Source organism: Plasmodium vivax, chromosome 12 (assembly GCF_000002415.2).
Source record: "Plasmodium vivax chromosome 12, whole genome shotgun sequence".
NCBI lineage: Eukaryota > Apicomplexa > Aconoidasida > Haemosporida > Plasmodiidae > Plasmodium > Plasmodium vivax.
The window spans coordinates 1,172,837-1,195,706 of record NC_009917.1 but is presented as its reverse complement, the minus strand read 5'-3'; the positions used below and the strand labels follow the sequence as shown (position 1 = coordinate 1,195,706).

Genomic DNA, 22,870 nt, shown 5'->3' with positions numbered 1-22,870 from the left:
CGTTGCTGGGTGGGGTTGTGTGGGGGTGGGCGAGGGATACAATTTTGCCTCCCGACGGCGGCGACTCCCTTTGCGGCCGTGGCCCTACGGCAGCTGGCGCGGTCGATCCTACTCTTCAGATGGGCGTGCGGTTGGCAAGGGGAGTATTCGAGTTGGTGTCCCTCTCCATTTGTTTGAGGGAAGCATAAACGGGGAAAAACGTCGCTTGCATTGCCAAGGGAAGAGGGACCGATGCAGATGCCTCCCCCTTTTGCTGCACTCACCGGGGAGCTCTCAGCGGAGGGAACCCCGAAACGGTGTTAAGCGCTGCTCAAAAGGGGGAGGAGTCTTAAAAAATGAGGAACAAAAAAAATCGAAATTGTTCTTGCGCTTCGTTGCTTCGCTTCTCCTTGCATGTCATTCTGTGGCTCATTTTGTTTCTCACCCTTTCGCCGTGCTCGCAACGTGTGGAGTGTGCTCCCCGATTCGAATCACCTAACCAACGCGCACTTGTTGTATGTAAAGTGCCCCACGTAAGTACACAGAAGAGTGCCTACCTTGTAGGAAGTAGTTTTTTTTTTTTTTTTTTTTGGCCCCTTTCCATGTAAGGCAGGACGCATGTGAGAGATTGTACCGTTCCTGCTTTGGTCTCATCTCCTATGGGAACCCTTAGCCAACTAGTCAGGGACTCACCCCAAATGGCAGACAGTTGTTTCCTTTTCGAATTTGCCCCCTTCACTGTTGTTGAGAAAAAGGGGGGGGAGAGGTAGAAGGGAGACGACGTGGTTTACAACTGATAGGTTAAAGCGTATCTCCCCAAGCTGTACATGGAAAGGAAACATAAAGCAAAAGTTCACTGGGGGGGATGTAACCCTTTTGAGGGATTCACTGTTTGGCTCCCCGACTGTTTGATATGCCTATGTAATTGATTCGCAGATGGTCATAACGGGGGAGGGATAACATTCGGCGAAGTTGTCTTGCCTCTCCCCTTTTTTTTTTTTTTTACTTTCATTAGCATATTACGTAGCTGTAATTGTGTGAGTTCCCCTTTGGAATTCCACATAACGGTGACATGTTCGTCCCTTTTTCCTTCCCTTTCCTGCGCGTACACACACTTCTCCTTTTTTGAGGGTGATCCCCTTGGCATGACGTAGCAGCTAAATGGACGATGGGGTTAAAAAAAAAATGATATTTCCCCATTTCTGCTTACCACCTTGTGTGATCGTTCCAACGGGGGAATGTTACACACGTTGGACAAGGCCCCTCCCCTCAGATAATTCTCCTTTCGCACAATTGCCTGTGGACCCACACGCTATGTGTCCTTTCGAATGTGATGTGATCCTTTTTGCTGGGTGGCTGCTGACATGCACAAATAATTTACCTCCCCCCTTTACGATTAAGTGTGAACGGTACTTCTTTTCACAATTCCCCACCCTTTTTGTGGCACACCCCTCGGATGTATTAGAACAGAGGGAGGCACATAAAGTGGGAAATGCCTCATTAGTTAGCAACGTGCCTACAAGTGAAGCGCCCACGGATGTCGTGTCCCTCAGTGTCACACGTTTCAACATTGTGTGCGTTTTAAGAGGAGCCAGCTTTTTCAATTATCCCCCAAAGTTGTATGAACAGATCATACATTTTAAAGCCAAAAAGGGTAATTATTTTTTTTCCCAAAAGTGTATGAACAGGTCATACATTTTAAAGCCCAAAGGGGTAATTATTTTTTTTCCCAAAAGTGTATGAACAGGTCATACATTTTAAAGCCCAAAGGGGTGATTTTTTTTTTTTTTGAAAAGTTGCATGACCAGGTCATACATTTTTGAAGTGAACGAGTAAATCGTTTGTGCAAAAGCGTATGCGCTTCTTACTGGAGTAGGAAGTAGTAAAGTTACACGTGGCGTTGTGCCTGTGCGTGTGAGGAGGGATGCCTCTCCCGATGCTGCGCCAGCGTGGAGTCTCCGAAACAAGGCAACGCAGTTTGTGCAGGGTAAGAGGTGAAGAGGTGTACAGGCGAACATGCGAACAGGCGCAGACGTATACCTACCACCGGTGTGCAAGCTTCGAGCCTGCAACTGATGAGCACTTTGGCCCCCTGCTCAGGTGAACCACACGGCCGCAGGTAATGCGGTGTACACGCATTGGAGAAGTTTCGAAGATTCGACGTTACGAAGCTGCGAAGAAACCGCTAAAGGAGCCGAGCGGTCGCTCTTTTCTTCTATTTGACACACTTAGGGCGGATGAGGAACGAAAGGCGAGGTACCCCCTCCGCCCCGTGGCTCTTTTCGATCGGGGGGTCATGACCTTTTTCGCGATTCTTCCTGACTTGTCGCGCTGCTTCGCAATTTCGTGTTTTTTTTTTTTTTTTTTTTCATTACACACTCTAGTCACTGCCACGATCACCCAAGCGCTTCACCAGTGTAACCTCTCCTCCCCCGGATCACCTAATCGCGCTGCCTAATCGCGCCGCTAAATCGCATCGCCCCCGAGCGCTTCACCCATTTCCCTCCATCGACACATCTAACGTCAAGAAAAGGATGCCGCCGTCATATTCGCATGCTCAGTGGGCTGATTTTTTTTCTTTTCTTTTTTTTTTTTTCGTTTTGTACTTCACCTATTTACGCATGACGTTTACGTAACGAGTTGGCAAAGAGGAGAAGCGGAAAGAAAATGTGTACGCCGAGGGAAGGGAGAAACATGTGGTTTTTTTTTTTTTTTTTTTTTTTTTTGAGTGCTCCACTCACAGGCAAGGGAGAATTGCACGAGGGGAAGCACTCAGCGAAAAGTCGATCACCCATAAGTATAAATAAATATGCCTTTACATACGCGCACATATATTTTACTTCTTTTTCACACTAGACAAATGTGAGTCCATTTTTTTCCCCTTCGTGCATTGGCAAATTGGCTCCCCCTCTGGTGACGCACTTTTCTGGAGGCCCATTTTTGCTAAATTAAACCAACTCGGAGACGAGGAGGCGAACGGGGAGCAAGCAAAGGTACCCCTTCAAAAGTATCCCCAGTTAGACACTGCAAAAGAGGTTGTGCATCCTGTGCAGGCACGTAATTGTGACGCGTTTATAAATTGATTTTCCTTTTTGGGAAGGATTTGCCACGTGCGTGGATGCTCCATAAATTGCACTGACAAGTCGCCATAGTGGGCCGAGGGCTGCTCGCGGAGTTTCCTCTTTTGTGTGGAGACGTATTTTCCGCTCTCAGCTTCAGCCGCAGCTCAAGCTCCAGCATTTCTGCCCCTCCCGATAGCAGTTGTGCCCGTTTGCGTGTGGATGTACCAGCGCATCGGCAGTCCCCTACTCGCTCCCCTTCCGAAGTCTCCTTTGGAGGTTGCCCAAGAGGGGACTTCATTTTCGCTTTGTCTCGCTTTGTTCTGCCTTTATTTGGCGCCATTCTGCGGCAGTCTGCGTCATTCCGCTTCGCTTTCCTTCGCTTTCCTTCGCTTCCCTTCGCTTCCAATCGCTCCAATCGCTCCAATTTTATCCTTTTTTTTATTTTTTGTTTTTTTTTTTCTTGTCCCCCGGGGAGCGCCCATTTCGGGGAGCCCCAACGCGCACCCCGCTCACGCACCACGAGGGTGGCCCTGCGATGGAGAAAATTAAAATGCCTCTCTGATTGCCATTTTGCTTGCGCGAGTTTTGGTCCCTCTGCGAAGGTTGCTCGTTTGCTCATTTGCCCATTTTGCTTGCTTACCCATTTTGCTGGCTATCCATTTTGCCCCTTCACACGTTTGCCCATTTTTGCCCCCCTCTCGTATTTTCCCTGCACACCCGGAGGCACCTCACGCAGTGTCCCACCTGACCATGTTAATGCTGCATGTTCATTTTTGAACCTCTTCCTTCTCGCGCTTACCCTCTTTTTCCGCATACCATTACCACCTAGGGATGTACGCATACGTATGCATGTGCAGTCATATGTACTATATTGCGAGCTCAGTGGGGGGGAGTCGCATGGTTTTGGTTTCTTCCCCCACGGCCCCCCAGAGGTTAGCGCGCATTTGGAGCGTCGCGGGGCTGCCTTGGTGAGCAGCTTAGCCGTTCGAAGGGTCCCCCGGTTACGAAGTTGACCAGTTAGTACGCCAAGCGGGGTACTACACCGGCACGGTTACTGCGCCAACCGGCTGACTCCTTTTCCACCCCAAAGAGGCAGCTACGCAGAGAAGCCGTGCCTGCTAACGGGTTGGCGGCCAGTCCTGTAACCGCAGGCGCGCGCGAAGACGCGTCCAAAGGGGGGGAGTTGTCGCTGGCACGTCGGTTGAGCAGCTATTGGCCACACCGCTAGCGGAGAAACTTCCAGACCGTGCATAAAGGGACCCAAGTCGTCTGCTCAGGAGGCCCCCCCGTCGCTACGCTCCCATCGCTACGCTCTCGTCGCTCCGCTTGCATCGCCCCGCTGACCCCCACACAATGGTGAAGGTGAACGTGAACGCGAACGCGGGCGAGGGCGAGGAGAACGCGCGGAAGGGCATCTGCAAAAAGGACATCGAGAAGAAGTACGAGCGGAGCCGGCTGGGGGTGGAGGGCGGCAAGAAGCTGTCGGCCAGGAGGAAGTTCGGGCCGGACAAGGAATTGGGCGGAGTAAGCGGAGTAGGCCGGGTAAGCGGCGGGGTAGACGTACTGCCCCGCGGGGAGGGCGAGCAAATGAACTACGAAGTGGTGCGGAACATCAGCAGAAACCTGAACCGGCAGCTGAGCAGAGGCGTGGGGGACGAGTGCGTGAAGAACCTGGTGACGCAAGTGAGTTACAGCCACCTGTTCACGCTCCTAAAAAACATTCTGACGTACCTGCCCTTCTCAATCAACGACTACCTAATAGGGACATTGGAGCTGAAGGAAATCATAGACAGTAAATACAACACGTGTTTCCAGCTGTATAAGAAGGAAGACCTCATGAGGCACATCTACGAAAATGAATCCAAAAATTTAGTAGACAATAAGGTGTTCAATTTATTTCTAAAGTACAAGGTGATGCAAAATGAAAAGGGGCCACTGAACCACCTGCACGTGCTCAATTTTCATGAAGGGGGAAAGGAACCCAATTTGGAAAGCATCCTCATTGAGAAGTCCCGAATTTTTATGTACAAAATACATTCCTTTATAGAAGGCAGAGATTTAAACCTTTCATATATTTACGAAATTTGCCACGGCCTGGGGTACAAAACGGAGACCTTCCTATTGGCTGTGTTCATTTTCGACTCGTACATCCACAGTATTAACAAAATGACAGAGAAAAACCATTACAGGAAAATTAAACTGCTGGTGATTATTTGCTCCATTTTACTAGCACTTATAAAAACACAGGTGTTTAATGGCTCCAGCATAATGTACCTGAACGATATTTTATACCTTGTGAATAAATTGCGGCATGATAAAGTGAATTACACCTGTATCGAAATTGCAAACAAACAGATGGAAATTATAAAATTCCTTCCACTTAATTATAATAATTATTGGACGTACTCTGAGCTGACTTATGTTTATTTAATTAATTTAAAAAACTGCTCGAAGAAATATCCAGCCATTAAAATTTACTACATTTTTTTGGAACATTTTGGCTTTCTCTATTTCCTCTTTGATGTCATTTACGCCTATTCCATGTACATCACCGCCGTCGGTTCGTATAAGGTGATTCCCCCCAGCAGAGTCGTCGCAACGATAATTTTGTACTTTAGCAACGCGTTTTACAACCGGATGAGCAACAGCCTGCTGTTTCAGGAGAACTTTTGCCAGGAGGTCTTCCTCCTGCCCTTTGCCAACGACTTGTTCATGTGGTCCTACCTGCTGCTGAACAACTTCATTTACTTCTTCGAGCACTGCGTCGTTCCCAACAAGAACTACTCCTCCATTTACTCCATTTTTTACGAGACGGGCCGCATGCTCAACATACGCACGGTCTTTTGAGCTGTTCAGCGGCCGAGCTAGCGATTAGCTAGCTGGCTAGCCATTTTACCACCATCTTATCACCATTTTACCACCATCTTATCACCATTTTATCACCATTTTAGTAATATTTTTTTTTTTTTTTTTTTTTTTTTTTTTGGCGTTTTTCACCTGACCGGTGCATGCACATTTCGCGCCTTTCCCCTGCGCGGCTAGTAAACCGTGTGTGCAAATGGGGAGGAGCGAAACGGCGACGGGCATACGCGCCCGCAAAGCAAAGCGACTTAACTCTTTTTTTCATGTTTCTAAATTTTGGACACGTTAAACGGGGCGAAGTTGTGGCACTTGAAAAAAGGGGGGCCGCGCGCAGGCGCAGAAAAAAAAAAAAATAATATGCGCAACGAATGGGTAGGGCGGCCTCACTCTAACAACTGACCTCGCCGAGTCACTCACCACATCAAACCGATACCGCTTAAAACCGCTATCCCTTAAAAGCGCTCCCCCTCAAACCGCTACCCCTTCCGGTAGGTGGGGCGCTCGAACAAGTCCTCCTTGCGGCGGGCGCGGCGGGCCTCCAGGTCCCGGTTGGCCCACAGCGAGTCCTTCCTGGAGGTGTCGTTGTCGAGCAGGTGGGTGTACTTGGACTGGCCCTGCTTGCCGAAGTTGCCCCTCCTCACGCGAAGCACTTTGGGCAGGTTCTCCTTATCGACTTTGTCTTCGTACACCGGCTCGTTGTAGTCTCGCCTGTAAATTTCTTCCTTGCCTTCTTCAAAGAGGTCCTGAAAGAACCCTCCCCTGTGGTAGTACTTTTGCATAAAGAGCATTTTTTTTTTCTTCTTCTTCTCCTTATGTGGGAGCAGTTTATTTTGTTCCATTATTTCCCTGTCTGTCATTTTTCTCCTTTCGCTGATTTCGTCCTGCACAAGCTGATGCTTTCTTCTGTCGAGCTCGTCTCTCTTTAGTCTGCTCATGTGGCGAAGCTTCCACAGTTGGTATTCCTTTTCATCTGGCTCCCCCTCATCAGCGTCATCGTCATCAAAATTTTCGTCAGACGAGAACACGTTGTTTTCTTGGTTCTTCATCTGCTCAATCATTATTTCGTTGTGTATGGTTTCCTCTATTGCCTTTTCCTTTTTCTCCTCTTCAATTATTTTTTTTTCTGTTGCCTCACTTTTTTGCAGCTGCTTTTCGTTTTGCTCCTTTTGAAAGCTCTCCAGCAGCGTCTTTCTTTTCGTTTTAAAAACGTACTCGTGTTTCATGGGGGCGCTTCCGTCCTCTCCGTTCATGTAGTTTTCATCGCCCGATTGGTCATCTGATTCGTCATAAGAGGAGTTGCTCGATTGGTCTGCAGAGTGGGCATCTCCAGCGTCGGCATCTCCTTCGTTTTCCTCCTGCTCCACTTCTTCCTCTCCTACGGGGAAGTACTGCTCATAATTGTCTGCCTCTTCTCCCTCCTCTCCTCGCGATTTGGGGAGCCCATCTTTTGCCTCCTCCGGGTGGTTGATGACCTTCACTTCTCGCACCCGCCTGGTGATCCTTTCCCGTTCGTCTCCCTTGATGCCTGCGGGGGTGGTAACCATCATTGTGAAGGGGGTTTGCGGCTGCGCTGGGGGGTCGTCACTTTGGAGTGGGTCGCGACTAACCAGTTGGTCTCCCTCCTGGTGATAAAGGAGAGCAACTACCACAAACATGCCATTAAGCAGCCAGGTAAAATATATACACTGAAAAGACGCAGCGCATATGCTCTCCTTTTTTCGATCGGCTTACTTTTATTTTTGAGTCTCTCATATCTGGAGTCTACTTGGCTGGGGCTACCTGGCCGGTCACTCCCCGGCGGCCTATCCGCATATCTTCTCCCTTGCGCGAGGCCCTGTTTGGGTAAATATTCCGCCAGGGCATCGTTACGCGCGAAGAGGGGGTCCTCCTCGTCCTCGTCATCTTCGCCGCCGTCCTCCTCGTCATCCTCCTTGGCGTTCTTCGCGTAGTGGGGTTTCTGCGGGGGGGGAGGAGAAGTTAGCATAGCGGTGTGGTGCGAGCAAGCAGTGGAGCAGCGTGGAAGGATAGAAGCAACGTGCTGGAAGGACGCGCTTGGAGTTCACTGCTCACGCATCACTGTTCGGGGCGTACCTTTCCGGGGAAGTACCTCCGCACGACGGCCCTCTCGTTTTCCTTCTGTCTCTCCCGCTCCAGCTGCTCGGCCCGCGACTTGGCTCCCTCTCCGCCCTTGGCCACGTCGTCCTTGTCATCATTAACCACAAAGTAGTTTAACAGCTCATTCACAGAACTCATTTTCCTGTTTGTGGCATCTCTCTTTTCTGTGGCTTCTCTCGTTTCTGCGGCGTCTCTCTTTTCTGCGACCCCCCTTTCACCTTTGGTTCATTTTATTTTTTTTTATGTTTCATCTGCTGGGAAGGGGGCAGTCGCCGGGTTGGATTCGTCACTTAACATGGCGCGTTTTGGCTGCTCCTCATTTTGGTGGCCTCCCAGGGAGGGCGGTTGACCAGACGTGCAGGGTGGGGGAGCTGCGCGAGGAAGTTCCTCCTATTTGTTTTTTCCGCACGGGGGGTGTTCCTCCTATGTATTTTTTTTCCGCACGGGGGATGCTCCTGCTGTTTATTTTTTTCCGCAGCGGGGAAGCATTCCACTGTTCAGTTTTCTTCGCAACGAGGTTGCCTTCACGTTTGTGTTTTTTTTTTTTTTTTTTTTTTGAAAGTCTCCCCCGTTGCGCGTCCCGACTGGTTGACTGTGACTGCTCCTCCCCGCGTGGAGATCCCGTTCTCCAATTTGGTTTCCTTCAGAGGGGGTCCCAATGGGGTAGTCGTAGCGATGTAGCGACGTTACAAAGAAGTTGGCGATTTGTTGTTCCCTCCGGAACATCCACGTGGGGCAATTTCCGCAAAAGGGTGTTGTGCACAGGGGAGGAAGAAAAAAAAAAAAAAAAAAAAAGGACAGCGCAGTGAAGCAGCCATAAATTAAAGTTGCTGGCCCGTGACTGTACCCCCCTGTGTGTTCAAATTGCGGGGGGAAGAAGGCACTCCCCTGCGGTGGCCGCTCCCATCCTGCGGTTGCCGCTTCCCCCACCGTGCTAACCGCTGCAGCTAGGGGGCGGCTGGCACATGCCCAGGAGCAGGCCTCTCACATTGAGGTAAAAGCGCGACAAGTGGGCCAGGGAGGAAAAGGAAAAGAAGACCTTCTGATGCCCCTCGAAAATGGTGACGAAGGAGTTGACGCTCTTCCTCGCGAGGGGGGGAACACCACCAGCACCCCCTTTGCCCTTCAACAGTTTTACCTTCCGATTGTAATTATGGATGAAGTGGAACATATAGTAAAGGAAATAAACGATTTTTTTTTTTTTTTTTTTTATTCTTTGTAGGAATCTTTTTTTTTTTCGCTTGAAGAGCACATCAAAGTAAAACCCCAGGAAGTTGTCTCTGTTTTTCTTGATGATGCTCCTCAAATTCATAATTAAACTTTTGTCTCGGTCGAACGTGAGGTTGAAGTGGATGCAGGTGATTTCCAGCTTGACGATGTGTTGCTTGCGCACGACGGTCCTGGTGTTTCGGTGGAACATCACCAAGTGGTCGTCGCAGAAGAGGAGCAGCTTGCGCTCCTGCTTGTCGTGCAGGTAGTCCAGCACCACTAGGTTGCGTCTGCCAGGGGGGCGAAAAGGGGAAGGCATGTGGGTGCGCCGCTGTCGAGTTCGCTCAATTTGGTCAATTCGCTCGGCTCGCTCGGCTCGCTCGGTTCGAGCGGCTCTCCCGAAGTGCGCTCCACACAACTCGCTGGATGCACTCTTCACCCAGCGCACTGCTCTCACGGGGGCCTACATGAGACGGCGGTCCACGGAGGCGCACACCCGAGAGACGTATTCGTCGTGCACGAGTTTGTTCCTTCGGTAGAGGGGCAGGTAGGCGGGGAACTCCTCGTCCGCCTGCGCGGGAAGGGGAAGGGGAGTGGGAATATATAAGTGCATATGCACACATGTAAAGTTATGTAGCCGTTCGGGCAGTGGGCTATTAAGCGGTCACCCGATTGGCCAGCTGGTTCGCCGCTCCAATGAGGCGCCTCCTCATTACCTTGGCGGCCAGCTCCCCACCGGATGGCGGATCCGCCCGGTTCTCCAAAAAGTGCCTCAGGATGTGCATCCGCTCCGTCTTAAAGGTGGTTGCCCCGTCTGCCTGGTGGGGTTTCCCCGCTTGGACCAGCGCAGCGTTGGGGGGCGTGCCGACGTTAGCCAAGTCGACGTTAGCCGCGCTGTGGGAAGCCTCTTTTGGGGAAGCCTCTTTTGGGGAAGCCTCTTTTGGGGAAGCCGCTTTTGGGGAAGCCGCTTTTGGGGAAGCCGCTCCCGGGGAGTCCCCATCATACAGGTAATAGTTAATGCTTGACAGGATGTCCTTCCCCAGGGTCTTCAGCGTGTTGTTAATTAAGCTAAAATTATCTGGGGGGGTCACTGGGGCAGCTTCTTCTTCTTCTTCTTCTTCTTCTTCTTTCTCTTCGGTCTGCGCGCAGGCACTCTCCACAGCGAAGCTGTTGCTCTCTGCATTTTCTGCAAACACAGAGGTTTGTGTGTCACTCTTTAGGTAGAAGAGGTGTCTGTTTAGTTTTTTTAGCACTTCCCTCTTCTTTGCTTTGATGTAAAAGTTAGAGTCACTCGCGATGCCTCTGTGGGCTTCCACGTGCATGTGAGGGTCGTTTTGTCCCCCTCCTCCGAGGCACGCGCTCGTCAGACTGGTGTGCCTTCTGCGGGGGGCGCTGCCACCCCCACGAACGCAGCTATCCCCACGAACGCAGCTATCCCCACGAACGCAGCTATCCCCACGTACACCGCTATCCCTGCCAATGCCGCCCCCCCCGCTATCCCTGCCAACGCCGGGGGAAACGTCGACGCTGGAAATGGCGGTGTCCATGAGCCCGTGGAAGAAGCTGTAGTAGTTGCTGATGCACCTGTTGAGGAGGTTCACCCTGGTGAGGAAGAAGAAGAGGCCCTTGTAGAGCTCCTTGATGTAGAAGTCTAGGAGGTAGCTACCGAAATGGTGCGCGTGCCTTTCGCTGACCCCGGTTAGGCAGAGAGGTCTGATCGTCACGTCGGCGTCATCCAGGTCGTTGAGGTAAGTCAGACGAATCGCTAACTTGCAGGGGCCCCTGTTTTTGTACTGATATATGCTGCAGGTGGTCTCCTTGTGGAAGGACAAGTGGATGCTCACACTGGACACTTGGAAGCTTCCTATTTTGAGTTTTTTCTTTTTTTCCTCTTGGAAGCGGCGGCAGATGGAGCTGCGGCTGCTCGCGCGCTTCGTCTCGGCGGCGCCCTTTCGGTGTAAGCTGCCGTTTTGGTGCATGGCTCCATTTAGGGAGAGCACTTCAACCCCTCCAATACTGTTGCGAGGAAGACCCGAAGCGGTGAGCCAACCCGGCGGTGGGACCCCCTCCCCCGAAGCCTTCCCACAGCCGTTGGGGAAATAAAACTGGAAGGCGTCCTTCACGACCTTTCTCCTCCTGTGCGTTGCGCCCCTGCAGAACTTCTCATAACAGTAGGCGAAGTTTTCCACCACGTCTAAAGTTACCTGAACATGTACAGGCGAAAGGGCCAACTCGAATTTCTTAACGTTCCACTCTTTGGAGCAAATTTCATATTCCATGTGTAGTCGTGCCAAACAGTTGCCGCTACTCAGGTGGTCCGTATGGACCCCTTCACTAGTCACCAGGGTGGTGTCTCCCTCTCCTTTTTGTAACCCCCCCTTCACATTATACCTGCAGAGCACTTTCTTCCTATCGGGGGATGCGAATTCCATTATGGTGGCATCTCCAAGGGAAAGAAGAACTACGTTCGGCTGGTTTTTGTGCAGCCCCACCAACAGGCTGGTGCTTCTAAACATGAGGGTGCACAGGTGAGCGTTTTTTTTTTTTTTAAAGAGTTCCCTCTGGGGGGAGTGCGCCATGGGGTGTGATGACTCACCATTTGAGGTGCCCGCCAATTTTGCTTGCCCCTTCTGCGGGCTCTCTAAAGATAACTTCCCCTCTGCATCTCCCTCCACCAACATGGTAGAAAAGACGTTTATTCGGATGCTCTTTTCGATGCCCACGTAGAGGTGCAGGCCACCCTCCGGTGCTCCCTTCCCCCTCTTGGTGATGATCACCTTGTATTTGCTTCTACTCTCAAGGAGGGTGACGTTTTTATTTTTAAAGTGGCAGTAGGTCGGGGGTGGGTCACTTCTGCCTCCCCCCGTTTTGGTCATCCACAGCGCTGCGTTATTTTCCCTTTTTTGCAATCGCCTTGTTTGTCTTCTTACCAATCTGGGGCGTTGCATTGGTGTCACCGTCACCTCTGTGTGGAATCCGTTTGGGTATGCCCCCTTGGCAGAAGGGAGTAGCGGCATCATAGCACGTTTTTGCTGCGTGAGTGGGCCCACGACAGTTGCAAATCTGTTGAGCGGATCTATTTGCTGATTGGCGAGCCTTCCATGTGGATCACTGCCCTTTTTAGTTACTCCCTCTCGAGTGTTTGGAGCAAGGGGGGGCTCTTCTGTTGAGGCGACCTCCCCACCGCTGTGAGTCAACCCCCCCGGGCTGAAAAGCGTATTCATGTTAACCTTCCCCCGGATGTGCACGATATTGTCTACGTGTTGGGAGATCTTGATGAGGATTTTTGTTTTCCCCTTCCTCCTGAGGACGAACGTTTCCAGGATGACCACCAGGGGGGGTTCACCCGGGGAAACACATTGACTGCCACTTCGGTTACCGCTTCGATCACCGCTACGCTCACCGCGCGTGAAGCTGAGCACGTGCTTCTTCCTCTTGAGGGAAAGCTTCACAATGTGGTAGCCCCTTGCGTGTCGCCAGGGGTAGACCACGAGGAAGGCGTTCTTTACATTCTTGTTCTTCCGCAGGGGGAACAGGCGCAGGCTCTTCCTCCCTATCCGTCGGAGGTATCTCAAATTGTCTTTCACAAATTTTTTAAGTTGATCCACATGGCTAGAGATGTACCTTATGTTTTGCTTGGTCAGCTTGGCGGCGTCGTAAGTGGTTTGCTGTTCCGTTTGAGTCATCTCATCTGCACTCGAATTGTCACTACTTTCGAGGAGAAAAATATTTCTGAAGAAGCTTTCCTTTGCCCGGTTGTGTCTCCCTTGGGGGGTGCATCGATCTGCTGCTCCGTTTGGCTCTCTTCCGTTTTGCTCTGCTCCCTTTTGCTGTGAGGTGCGCGCAGAGGAGCTGCTCTCCTCCCCCAGCACCTTCCTAATCATGTGAACAAACTCGCTGAAGTGGAAGACGTCGAAGATGAGGTCTATCCCCATGTCATTGTAGACGTATATTTTTTTGACTCGTTCCTCCTCTTTAATAAAATGGTAGATGTGCATTAGGGTGTTCTCCTGTTCGTTGCTTTCCATGGAGTGCATTGCCACACTGGGGGAGTTAACCATCGCGAGGTATTTTTTCACTTTTTTCTTCTTCATCTTATGCTTGGAGATGGTCACGAAGAGGCAGTTGTGTCCCCAGGGGGGGGCGCTCTCCCCGTTCAGCTTGCTCCCTTCCACGATGCTGATTTTGAGGTGCACGGATTGGGGGGCTCTCTTTTCGCGTCTGCCTGACTTGTGCAGGTGGTTTGTGCGTCCATTTTGGGGTAAACCGCCCACACTGCTTGAGGCGTGCCGCCCGTTAGTGAAGCACAGCACGTAGGACCCCTCCTTCGTGATGTCGATGCCGCCACTCACAAAGACGTAATCGATGCTCGGGGGGGCCCTCCCAATTTGAAAGAAAAAGCTTCGCTTGCCACTCTCCAGGAGGTTGATGACTGATCTGGACTTCCGCTCGAATGTGTAAACCATAGAGTCCCCACCGAAGGAACAAAACATGGTCAGATTGAAATCCGTTTGGTTGAGCATAACCAGCCGAGGGTAGATCATCAGCAGGGAGCTCACTCTGCTGTACCGACTATGACTTCCAAGTGAGCAGTTCTTTCGGTATTCGACTGTGTAGTGGGACGAGCACTCTCTGCCTCTGTGTGTGGCTGGCACGGTTGCCTCCTTGCAGCTGTTGATGGGCATGCTACTAATTTGGTAGCTTTCCAGGTGGATGCTGCTCACGGGCTCGTTGTACATGCCGACGTAGAGGTTGAGTCGTTTCAGCGAAAGGGTCGGGGGGGTAGCGCCGCCGCACTCACCTCGCTTAGATGCACCTCGATCAGCAGCGACGCTTCCCCCCCCGGGCGACGGGGCGAAGTGGATGCGCTTCCGGTTCACCTCGACGACCTTCATCTCATCCGCGTAGAGACAAACCAACGTGTGGCACGTCACCACAATTTCGTCGTTCCATTTGATTACATTCACATAGTGGTGAGTCACCTCCTCGTGGTGTTGCTGCCCAGAGTTGGGTCCTTCCATCGGTTTGCGGCTTCTCTCTGGAGGGACATCCCCCTTTGTGGGCTCCTCCTTAACTTCCTCGTTCTGTGGATTACTATCTGTGGGGGGCGCGGAGGGATCCCCCAGGGGGGAGAAGCCTAGCCGCCTGTCGTAGGTAATGTTCAGCTTGGTCCCCCTCAAGATGTTGCAACTGACGTTTAGGTCCAAATCGCTAGAGAAGATCTCCTTAGAGGAGAAAGCCTTTACACTGCATGCGGTGTCGCCACTCCTGTAGTGCACCCGAATAGGCAGGGTGTTCCTCACCTTTGCCATTTGGCCAATGTTAAGGTAGAGCGCCCCATCGTCTGTCTTCTCATTTCGGATCGCCGTCAGGGTGGTGAAGATCCGGTCGCCACTGCTGCTGCAGTTTGGGGAGAGCCGCTCGTCGTTTAGAAGCGCCTTGGCGAGCTTTCTGTGCAGGCGGTTGTACAGGCTGTACTGGTTGGTCAGCAGGTTTAGCGGTGACTCCGGGGAGAGCTCCTTACTGGAATCACCCCCCCCATGGGAGCCGCTTCCCCCACCATGGGCGCAAAAGATCTGGCCACTGCCGGAGACCCTGCCCAGGGGAACCACCTTGAAGGACGCGCCGCACAGCAGGCTGCCCTCACAACGATCCGGGGCTAACCTGCAGGAGAGGTACTTCTTATGGGCCAAAAACTGGTGCATTTTTTCCCTCCCCCCTAGAGTGACCCTCTTAAACTCGTGCAGAGATAACCTGCTCGAAATGAATAAGCCCTTCTTATAAAACAGAAGCAGCATGAAATGATCCCGTTGCAGGTTGCATCTGTGTCTACTCAAGTAGGTGTACCTCTTTGCAAACAAAACGATTCTGTAACTGTTAATCAGGAGGAGCACGTCGTGGTTGGTATCATTGTAGATGCAGACAGTCGAGGAGACGACGTAGAGGGAGTGCTCACAGGACAGGACTAGTTCCCCACTTGCACTCCACTTGGACGTTAGCGATGGGAATATGAAGCTTTCCATTCGTCTCACGTACAGCATGTGCACCGGGTTGCTTCTATCAAACGGGGCGTGGCTTATTTCGCCGCTTCGGTAAGTCACCACTCGCTCGAGCGTCCTGTTCACCACTGCGTGATCGTCGTGGGGGAAGATGAAGTGTTTGCTTCGCAGGAGGGCGCGCAGCTTCGGGCTTCCTCTCCTCACGCAGTTCAGTGTGCGGCTCGCTTCTCCACAGTTGTGTGTGCCGCTAACTTCATAATTCCGCCTGGCCTTTTGGACTCGCCTGGACTGCTCGCGGCTGGCCTCGTTGTGCGCCTCGCAGCTGCGGTTTGCGGAATGCCGGCCAGCCCTTTTCGCGCCAGCGCTCTGGTCTGCTGCCCCCTCGGGGCTCCACCCCCGGTGGGCCACTTCCCTGGCGCGGTAATTCCTCCAGTCGCTGGCCTCCTCGTACAGCCGGAGAGCACTCCTAAAGGCATTCTTCGTGAGGAAAACATCCACCCCGTGTTTTTCCAAAATTATGATGAGGTTGCTTTGCCTCCCCGTCTTAATGCAAATCACCTTCAACCGCATCCCCCGAGTGAACTCCTCATAGATGTTATTCTTTGCAAAGTTTATCTGCAGGGACATATCCGATTGGTGCCTCTTAAAAAGAGTGTCATCTTTCCTGTGGCATGTAAGATACTCGTAATTTGCCTGAACATGTACATGCGAAATTTTGCTCTTTTTGCATTTCTTCAATTTGGCGTAGTAGACACTTTCGAACAGGTGGAGATCCAAACTGGAGAGGATGACCCTCACGATAAAGGTGGAGTAACTCATCATCTTCATTCTTTTTATTTTGCACGTGTGTCTCTTCTTCCTTTTTGAAAATGCCTCGCTCAATCGGAAGAGGCACACGTTCACCTCCTCGTGTCTGCTCATTAAGTATAACAGCTCGTGCAGCTTGCTACCCAGGTAAAGGAAATCTGCTAGCTTGATCACCACGTTGGCTTGTTTCACCTGCACGTCGATGTACTTTGGCTTCGTGCAGGGGGTTTCCACGCGAATGGAGTTTTGGCCAACGTTCATGCGGCTGCTGGGTGGGGGGGGAGAGCTGAATCTGATTTGATGTTGGGGTTCCCCCCCCTTTGGCTCCTCCCCAATAAGCACTTCCCCCCGTGCATGGGAGTCTCCCCCCCGTGCAAGGGAATCTTCCTCCCCTTCCCACTTGGCAGAAGCACCCCCGTTCGAACTGCCCTTCCTCAGGTCCACCCCGTTGTGGTCCACCAACTGCACATCGCATATGATGCCTTTTTCTTTTGCCAACTTTTCGTCTACCCCCCCCGAGGGAGAACTCCCCAAGAAGCTATCTAGAAACACCTCCCTGTAATGTAGCCCCTCCACTTTAACCTTCTTCTCATCCCCATTAAAATAAATCACCTTTTCATTCCGGGCACTCACGCACAAGCTGATGTTCCTGCTGATGCAGTAGGACCCCCCTCGGTTAATCAAATAGAGGTAGTTCTTCCTTTTTATGTTGCATTTGAAGTAGACGTGTTCCTCCAGTTCGTCTCCGATGTGATCAACTGTGTGTAGCACAAAATTTGCCAATTCGCCTGACTTGTTCAGGCGATTTTGCAAAAAGTTGTCCACCACGTAATTGTTGAAAAATATGTACTTGGCTTTTTTTGCAAATTTTTGGAAGATGCTTTTGCGCAGGTTGAAGGATAAGTGCAGGTCGATGCTGCCCCGGTAGGTCAGCCCGAAGGGGGGCGGTTGGTTCGGCGCGTTGGTCACCCCGTTTGGCTCCTGGTTTGCGGCCTCCTTTGCTGTGCCTTTTTGGATCGCTCCCCTGAGAGGCAGTCTCCTCACCCCCAATACACTTTCGTAAAAAAGAAAATTGAAGCTGAAGTGGGCGTGCCTGATTCGAGCTCTCACCGCGTACACGTTGTTGCTCCTGACGACGCTGTCGTAATTGCTAAAGTCGGAGGGGGTCAGTTTGGCTACCATCCGTTGGTACGCTGTGAGGATGCGTCTGTCGAGTGGCTCCTCTGGGGGGGCGTTTCTTATGCTTTCCAGTTTGAGGGTTTGCAGGCTCGCTTGGGGGGGCAGCCACGTGTGGGTAAATCCCTTAAGGGGGGGTTGCTCCTCAGCGAACTGCTTCCCTTCGAACGGCTTGGCGCGCCCCTGACAGCGGAAGAGCTTTTCCACCCTGCTGAGGTGCACATTGCGGTCATCCACAAAGTAGAAGGAGTACAAATTGAGCAGCTGCAACATGTCCGTGTGCAGACAGATCCTCTCAATTTTGATTTCCACATCGTTCGTTACGTCGCACCCCAGGTGGTCTCGTCTAGCCCGCTTATACACAAGGTGGAAGGTCTTTCTGTCTCTCTTTTTTACGCGAGAGTATTTTCTCATCTTCATCTTTAGGAGCGAATTGAAGGACTGCTCGTCGTGTTTTTCACCTGAACGGTTCATGCGAATTAGCCATTTGGCATACTTCCTCGGGTTCAACTTCCTGTGGCACATCAGGATGTCGTAGGGATACTCATAGAAGGTGTTCATGACGAGGGGCACGGCCCCCTTGACGTACGTTACGATCTGTTCCTCCCCCAGGTACCTCACCGTTCTTGCGAAAAGGAATTTGCCAAAGAGGAGACTCATTCTGCTGTGCAAGCGGTCATTCTGCAGTTCGACCAGTATGTGCAAAAGGTGAAGACGCACATCCAGGTCTTTCACTCGTCGTCCTCGCTGGGTAGTTACCTCGTGCCTGCTGGGCGCCTCTCCGTGTGGTTTTCCCCCATTTAGAGAAGCCCCTCCATTGGGAGAGTTCCCCCCATTGTAGTGTCTCCCACTGTAGTGACCCCCCCTGTGGGGCCTCCCCTGGACGTGCTCAAAATGATTGCCCAGGACATTTTCGAGGAGGACGTCCTGCAGCAGTTTGTAGCTCCTGGGAGAGACGCGGACGACGCCAGAGATGTAAGCAGATAGGGTGAACGGCTTGAGCAGTCTCGACAAGACGCTCCTACTGTGCATGATCATCACGTTGACGTTTCTCGCGACGAGCATTCCATCCATCGAGTGCACCAGAGTGTTTAACAGATACACATACGTTTTGTCTAGAATTTCAATTTTTTTTTTTTTTTTTTTTTTTTTTAGCTCAATGTGGTTTCTTATAACTACGTCGTTCTGCGCAATTAGGAAGTTCCTGTTATTGGTCATCGATGGGAGGAAGAGAAGGACTCTGTCTAGGACGAGTTGGTACTTGTTCAGGCTAACTGGGAGGGTCTTCAATTCGCTCCGTCTGACTTTGTACCCGGGGTGGTGGTTCTCCCCGGTGCTCTCTATTTGCGGCTTCTTTCTTTTTGGGATGCCGCTCCCAAGTTGTCTCTTCTGGGCAATGCTGCTTCGGAGGGCGAACGGGTCCGCCACCTCTGCGTCGCGGAAGTGCAGGTAGGCACTCTCGCGGTGGTGGTGCTCCTCAGCAGGGTTCAAGGCCACCTCCTTCATAGTCGCCTTCTTCACAGCCGCCTTCTTCACGAGCGCCTCCTCTGCGGCCGCCTCCCCCAGGGCGCGCCTCGCCGAGAAGAGGCAGCACACGTCGGTCAGCAGGTACTTGTTCAGGAAGAAGAAGAAGTCGTTGGTTTTGTAGAGCACCCGCAGGCCCCTTCCTCGGACGGTCGTTTCGGAGTTATACAGTCTGGCCGCCCGCGGGGGGGGGTTCAGCGTGCCGTCCATCAGGTGGTTAGCGGCGTCGCCCACCACTTCGTCCGTCGCGTCTGTCACCACCTCGCTAGTGGTGCCTCTCACCGATGTGTTCGCCGCACCCCTCGCCACCTCGTCGACGTTCCTCACGGTGGCCTCCACAACGAGGTAGCGGCCCGCGCCGCGCCCCCGGGGATGGCTCCCCTTTCCAGAGCGAAAGATCTTGTAAAACGACGAGGAGAAAACGTCCGGCACGGGGGTACTCCCCTCATGGGAGAGTCTCTTCTCAAAATGGAAGAGCTTAAATGTTCTCCCCGAATGGGTCCTCTTCCTGACCTTCACTTGGTTTGCATCGAAGTGCACTTGCATGAAATTGCCCCGTTTTATATTCTCCCTTTGGAGGGGATCAAAGTAGAGCAGAGACAACCGGCCAGCCAGGCACAACGTCTGTTCGCTTCTCTTCAGCTCTTCATTTTTAATTTTTTGCAACTCTTGAAGGGATCTCACCTGGTCGGTCGAGACGAATGCCACTTGGCTTTTTAGGTCTACTAGGAGGCGGTACTTTACCAAGTTGCGCCTGTTACGGAGGGGCTGGGTTGCCTTCCTCATGCTGTTTTGCAAAAAGCAGCAAGGCTGCGTAGGTGGCTCCCCCTCCTCTTGGAAGTGGCACTGCTTGGGGGAGCCTTCTCCTGGGCAACTTTCGCTCACCTGAGCGGTGCTTCTTCCCCTCCGCACGATGCGGTAGACGCTTCGCCTGCCGCGAGGTTTCCTCATCCAGGAGTGAAGCGAGCCGTTTGATATGGTCGGTGGGGTTGTCTTTGTCTCGCCGCTCACCTCGCCGCTGGCCTCCTCGCACACCATCCTAACTAGAGAGGCGTACAGCTCGTATACCACCAAACTGCAGAAGGTCACCCGCGCGACGTTACGCACATCCACGTGCACGTTTTTGTCTCTCACTCGGATGACCACATCGTAGGGGCTATTGAAGCTGCGTGCATGTTCGCTCCTCCGCTTCTCTGATGGAACCATGTGCGCGTCCACCCGGTCTCTCTTAAAGGAGAGCACCCGACTCAGTCGGTTGGGAAGTTCCCTCACCTGGAGGCCCACATTGCTCAGGTAGAAGCGGCTGCAGTAAAACCTACCTTGCTTGGAGGGGGATTCCCCCTTGGATGCGAAATTTAAGATGCCCACAAAATCGCAGCTTGCAGTGATGCTGGCTAGGGGGGGAGTCTCTTCGGTGGCCCCCTCTAGTGGCTTCACATCCCCATGGCCGATGAGTCTACAGACTCTCCAGTAAACGTCAAAGTTGCGCGAAATGCAAAACAGATTAACTTGGCAGTTTTTAAGAATCACAATGGTGTAGCTGTTGGAGTGGGCGTCTTCACGTCTTCTCTTGCTCCTCCTGGTTAAAGAGCTCCTCAGAGGGGAGGTTTTCTCCCTTCCGTGTTGGCAATACAGCGTATACAAGCCTTGCACGAAGGTAATGTGCTCTGGGAGTAGGTACCACGTGGACCTCGCTACGTAGGCGGTGGTCACTGGAGGGAGTTCGCCCCCCTTCGATGACTCCTCCCTCGTCTGCTTCGCATCTCCCTCCGCTGCGTCTGCTCCCTTCTGCCTCTTTCCCCTCTTCAGGGTGACATCCATGGGGTCGCTCACGGCGTACTCGTAGAGCACCCCCTGTTGAGAATATACCCACTTCAGTATGACCCCGTTCAGGTGGAAGTGGGGCCTCCCTTCAAGCGTCCTTCCCCTGTATGTGCACTCCTGCCGATCGTCCCTAACTTCATAATTCCTCATTTCGTGAAGCTCCACTTTGAGTGCGCCTTCGTTTCCCTGCTGGGTGGACATGCCGTGTGGTAGCTCCTCCTCTCGGCGTCTCCCAACTGGGGGACACCTCAACAGGAGGGACTTGCTCAAATTGTTACTTACATAAATGGTGAGGTTAAAAAGTGACATGCGGATGGCCTCCGTGGGGAAGTATCCCCGATGGGGTGGGTCCTCTAACGAGGAGGCACTCACTCCGGGGGGATTTTCTACATGCCCTCCACGAAACCCTAGCCCGAAAAGATGGGTTAATCTCCTCTGCCGGGTTAGTAGCTCCTCCAGGTGTATTACTACACATGAGTGGTCCAGTCTCAGTCGGTACCTGTTCGGTCCCTCCCGAAGCAGGATGTTCTCTCTACACCTTCTTCCATTCAAAGGGAGGGTTTTCCAACGCACCGCTTCCACATCATGTTGGTTGCATTTGTTCAAATCAGCCTCGAGAGGAACTTCACAGAGGAGCTTGCCTGCCTTCTTCGCATTTATACAAATTGCATTTTTGCCTGACCAAGTCAGCAGGGATTTTATCGAAAGGGAAAACGCCTCCCATGGGGGGGTCTCACGTGATGGCTGCCTTCCCGGGGGCGTCTCAACTGATAGCTTCTTCCCCTGGAGCGTCTCACATGGTAACTTCCTCCCCGGGGGCGTCTCACATGATAGCTTCTTCCCCTGGGGCGTCTCAAACCATAGCTTCCTCCCCCGGGTGCGCACCTCGACGTCTCCCCCCAAATGGAGCTTCACAAGGAGGGTGTCCAGGGAAAAAGAAAAATGCGAAAAAAAACTTGCGTCAAAAGGGGCAGCCAAGCGGGGGGCCAGGCTGGCCTGATTCCCCTGGAAGAAGCTCCACAGATGGGGGTGTGCACTGTTCCTCTGCAGGACCTTTATCAAGTCCTTTAGATAGTGATCCCCCCGCTGCCTCCTCGTCCATCTGTAGAAAACCTCCTTCAATTCGCACGCCTGACCGTTCAGGTAGAAGAGGGAGACAAACACGCTCCTCTCGTTTACAAAAAAAAAAATATTTTTCGCCAAGACTGTGTTGGCTCGCTCGCTCTCCCTTCGCAGGGAGATTTCTCCGCAGCGGAGGTGGCTCGGGGGGGGTCCCCACAGGTGGTCCCCCCGCTTGGTGGGGGTGCCGCTTCCATGTTGGTTTTGTCGAGCGGCGTGGTCGTCTTCGTTTTCCCGAGCGCCGCCTCCGTCTTCGTTTTCCCGAGCGCCGCCTCCGTCTTCGTTTTCCCGAGCGCCGCCTCCGTCTTCGTTTTCCCGAGCGCCGCTTCCGTCTTCGTTTTGTTTAGCTCCCCCATTTGCAGTCCCCCCGTGGTGGTCCAAATAAAGGCAAACGTCGCAAAGAGTCAAGTGGTAGGTGGCCCTCCCCTTTGTCTGGCCGCGATCCCCCCTGCAATGCTCCCCATGTGTGTGTGCATGTCGGTGGCGAATCTTCACGCACAGCTTGCCTACCCGCAAAACGTAGTGCTTAAAAATGGCGTTCAAAAAAAGGAGGAGCAATTTAACCCAAACGGATTGCACAATCCTCTGCTTGAGCGACTGCTGTAGCAGCCTCGCATAGATGTTGTAATCCGAATTGTAATCTTCGTAGTCTCTCCAGTCGAGTGTGCAACTTAGGGACTCGACGTGGATCTCCTTCTTCCCCCATGGTGATGCTTTGTTTTTTTTTTTTTTTTTTTTTTTTTTGGAAAAAAATGCGATTATTCTTTTTATAAAGTCAAATTGGAAGGAGATATTTTTCACCTGAACATTTTTCAGTGGGATGTTAATGAGGAGCAGGTTGGAAAGGAAGAGGAAGGTTACTCTGGCTCTGTCGACGTGGAACTTGGTGTTTGCCAGTAGGTTGAGCAGCCAGCCGCTCATCTTCTTGGGGGCGTGGTTGAACTCTGTTGCTTGAGGGCGATCCTTTTAGGGGGCCCTGCTACGCTCGATCGACGGTGGTTCCCGTTCGCGCCTCGCCTTCCGCGGGCTTCACCTTCCGCCGGCTTCACCTACGGCCAGCTTTGTCCTTTTCGCGATTTTCTTCAGCTCTTCAGCGTTTCGGTGTGCGTCTCGCTATGCGTCGCTGTTTGGTGTGGCTTGCGTCTCGGTATGAGTTTCGGTTTTGTTTGTTTTTTTTTGTATTTTTCTGTTTTT

At 52.2% G+C, this 22,870-nt stretch overlaps 3 protein-coding genes across 3 annotated transcripts, besides 23 other annotated features; 1 reads left to right on the top strand and 2 right to left on the bottom strand.

The window, feature by feature from the left end:
• Nucleotides 1-1,022: 1,022 nt before the first annotated feature.
• Nucleotides 1,023-1,045: a microsatellite.
• An 853-nt stretch (nt 1,046-1,898) lies between these two features.
• Nucleotides 1,899-1,981: a microsatellite.
• A 333-nt stretch (nt 1,982-2,314) lies between these two features.
• Nucleotides 2,315-2,361: a microsatellite.
• A 2,033-nt stretch (nt 2,362-4,394) lies between these two features.
• Nucleotides 4,395-5,888, top strand: PVX_116665 (hypothetical protein, conserved; the record flags this gene model as incomplete). Its single annotated transcript, XM_001615577.1, has 1 exon — nt 4,395-5,888. One exon carries the CDS (start codon nt 4,395-4,397, stop codon nt 5,886-5,888), a length of 1,494 nt encoding a protein of 497 aa, XP_001615627.1.
• Nucleotides 4,430-4,449: a microsatellite.
• Nucleotides 4,716-4,741: a microsatellite.
• Nucleotides 5,889-6,379: 491 nt separating the features above from the next.
• On the bottom strand, nt 6,380-8,156 carry PVX_116660 (Micro-fibrillar-associated protein 1 C-terminus domain containing protein; the record flags this gene model as incomplete). The annotated part of the gene is made up of 3 exons (XM_001615576.1): nt 6,380-7,428; nt 7,635-7,860; nt 7,995-8,156. The coding sequence occupies 3 exons, from the start codon at nt 8,154-8,156 to the stop codon at nt 6,380-6,382; spliced, it is 1,437 nt and encodes a 478-aa protein (XP_001615626.1).
• Nucleotides 7,088-7,125: a microsatellite.
• Nucleotides 7,677-7,703: a microsatellite.
• A 796-nt stretch (nt 8,157-8,952) lies between the features above and the next one.
• Nucleotides 8,953-22,597, bottom strand: PVX_116655 (hypothetical protein, conserved; the record flags this gene model as incomplete). The annotated part of the gene is made up of 3 exons (XM_001615575.1): nt 8,953-9,517; nt 9,695-9,798; nt 9,944-22,597. 3 exons carry the CDS (start codon nt 22,595-22,597, stop codon nt 8,953-8,955), a joined length of 13,323 nt encoding a protein of 4,440 aa, XP_001615625.1.
• Nucleotides 11,169-11,192: a microsatellite.
• Nucleotides 12,343-12,367: a microsatellite.
• Nucleotides 12,469-12,527: a microsatellite.
• Nucleotides 12,992-13,012: a microsatellite.
• Nucleotides 13,582-13,655: a microsatellite.
• Nucleotides 14,645-14,675: a microsatellite.
• Nucleotides 14,919-14,964: a microsatellite.
• Nucleotides 16,292-16,311: a microsatellite.
• Nucleotides 16,666-16,686: a microsatellite.
• Nucleotides 17,173-17,199: a microsatellite.
• Nucleotides 17,415-17,436: a microsatellite.
• Nucleotides 17,694-17,728: a microsatellite.
• Nucleotides 19,716-19,737: a microsatellite.
• Nucleotides 20,211-20,232: a microsatellite.
• Nucleotides 20,863-20,896: a microsatellite.
• Nucleotides 21,160-21,184: a microsatellite.
• Nucleotides 22,598-22,870: the final 273 nt, after the last annotated feature.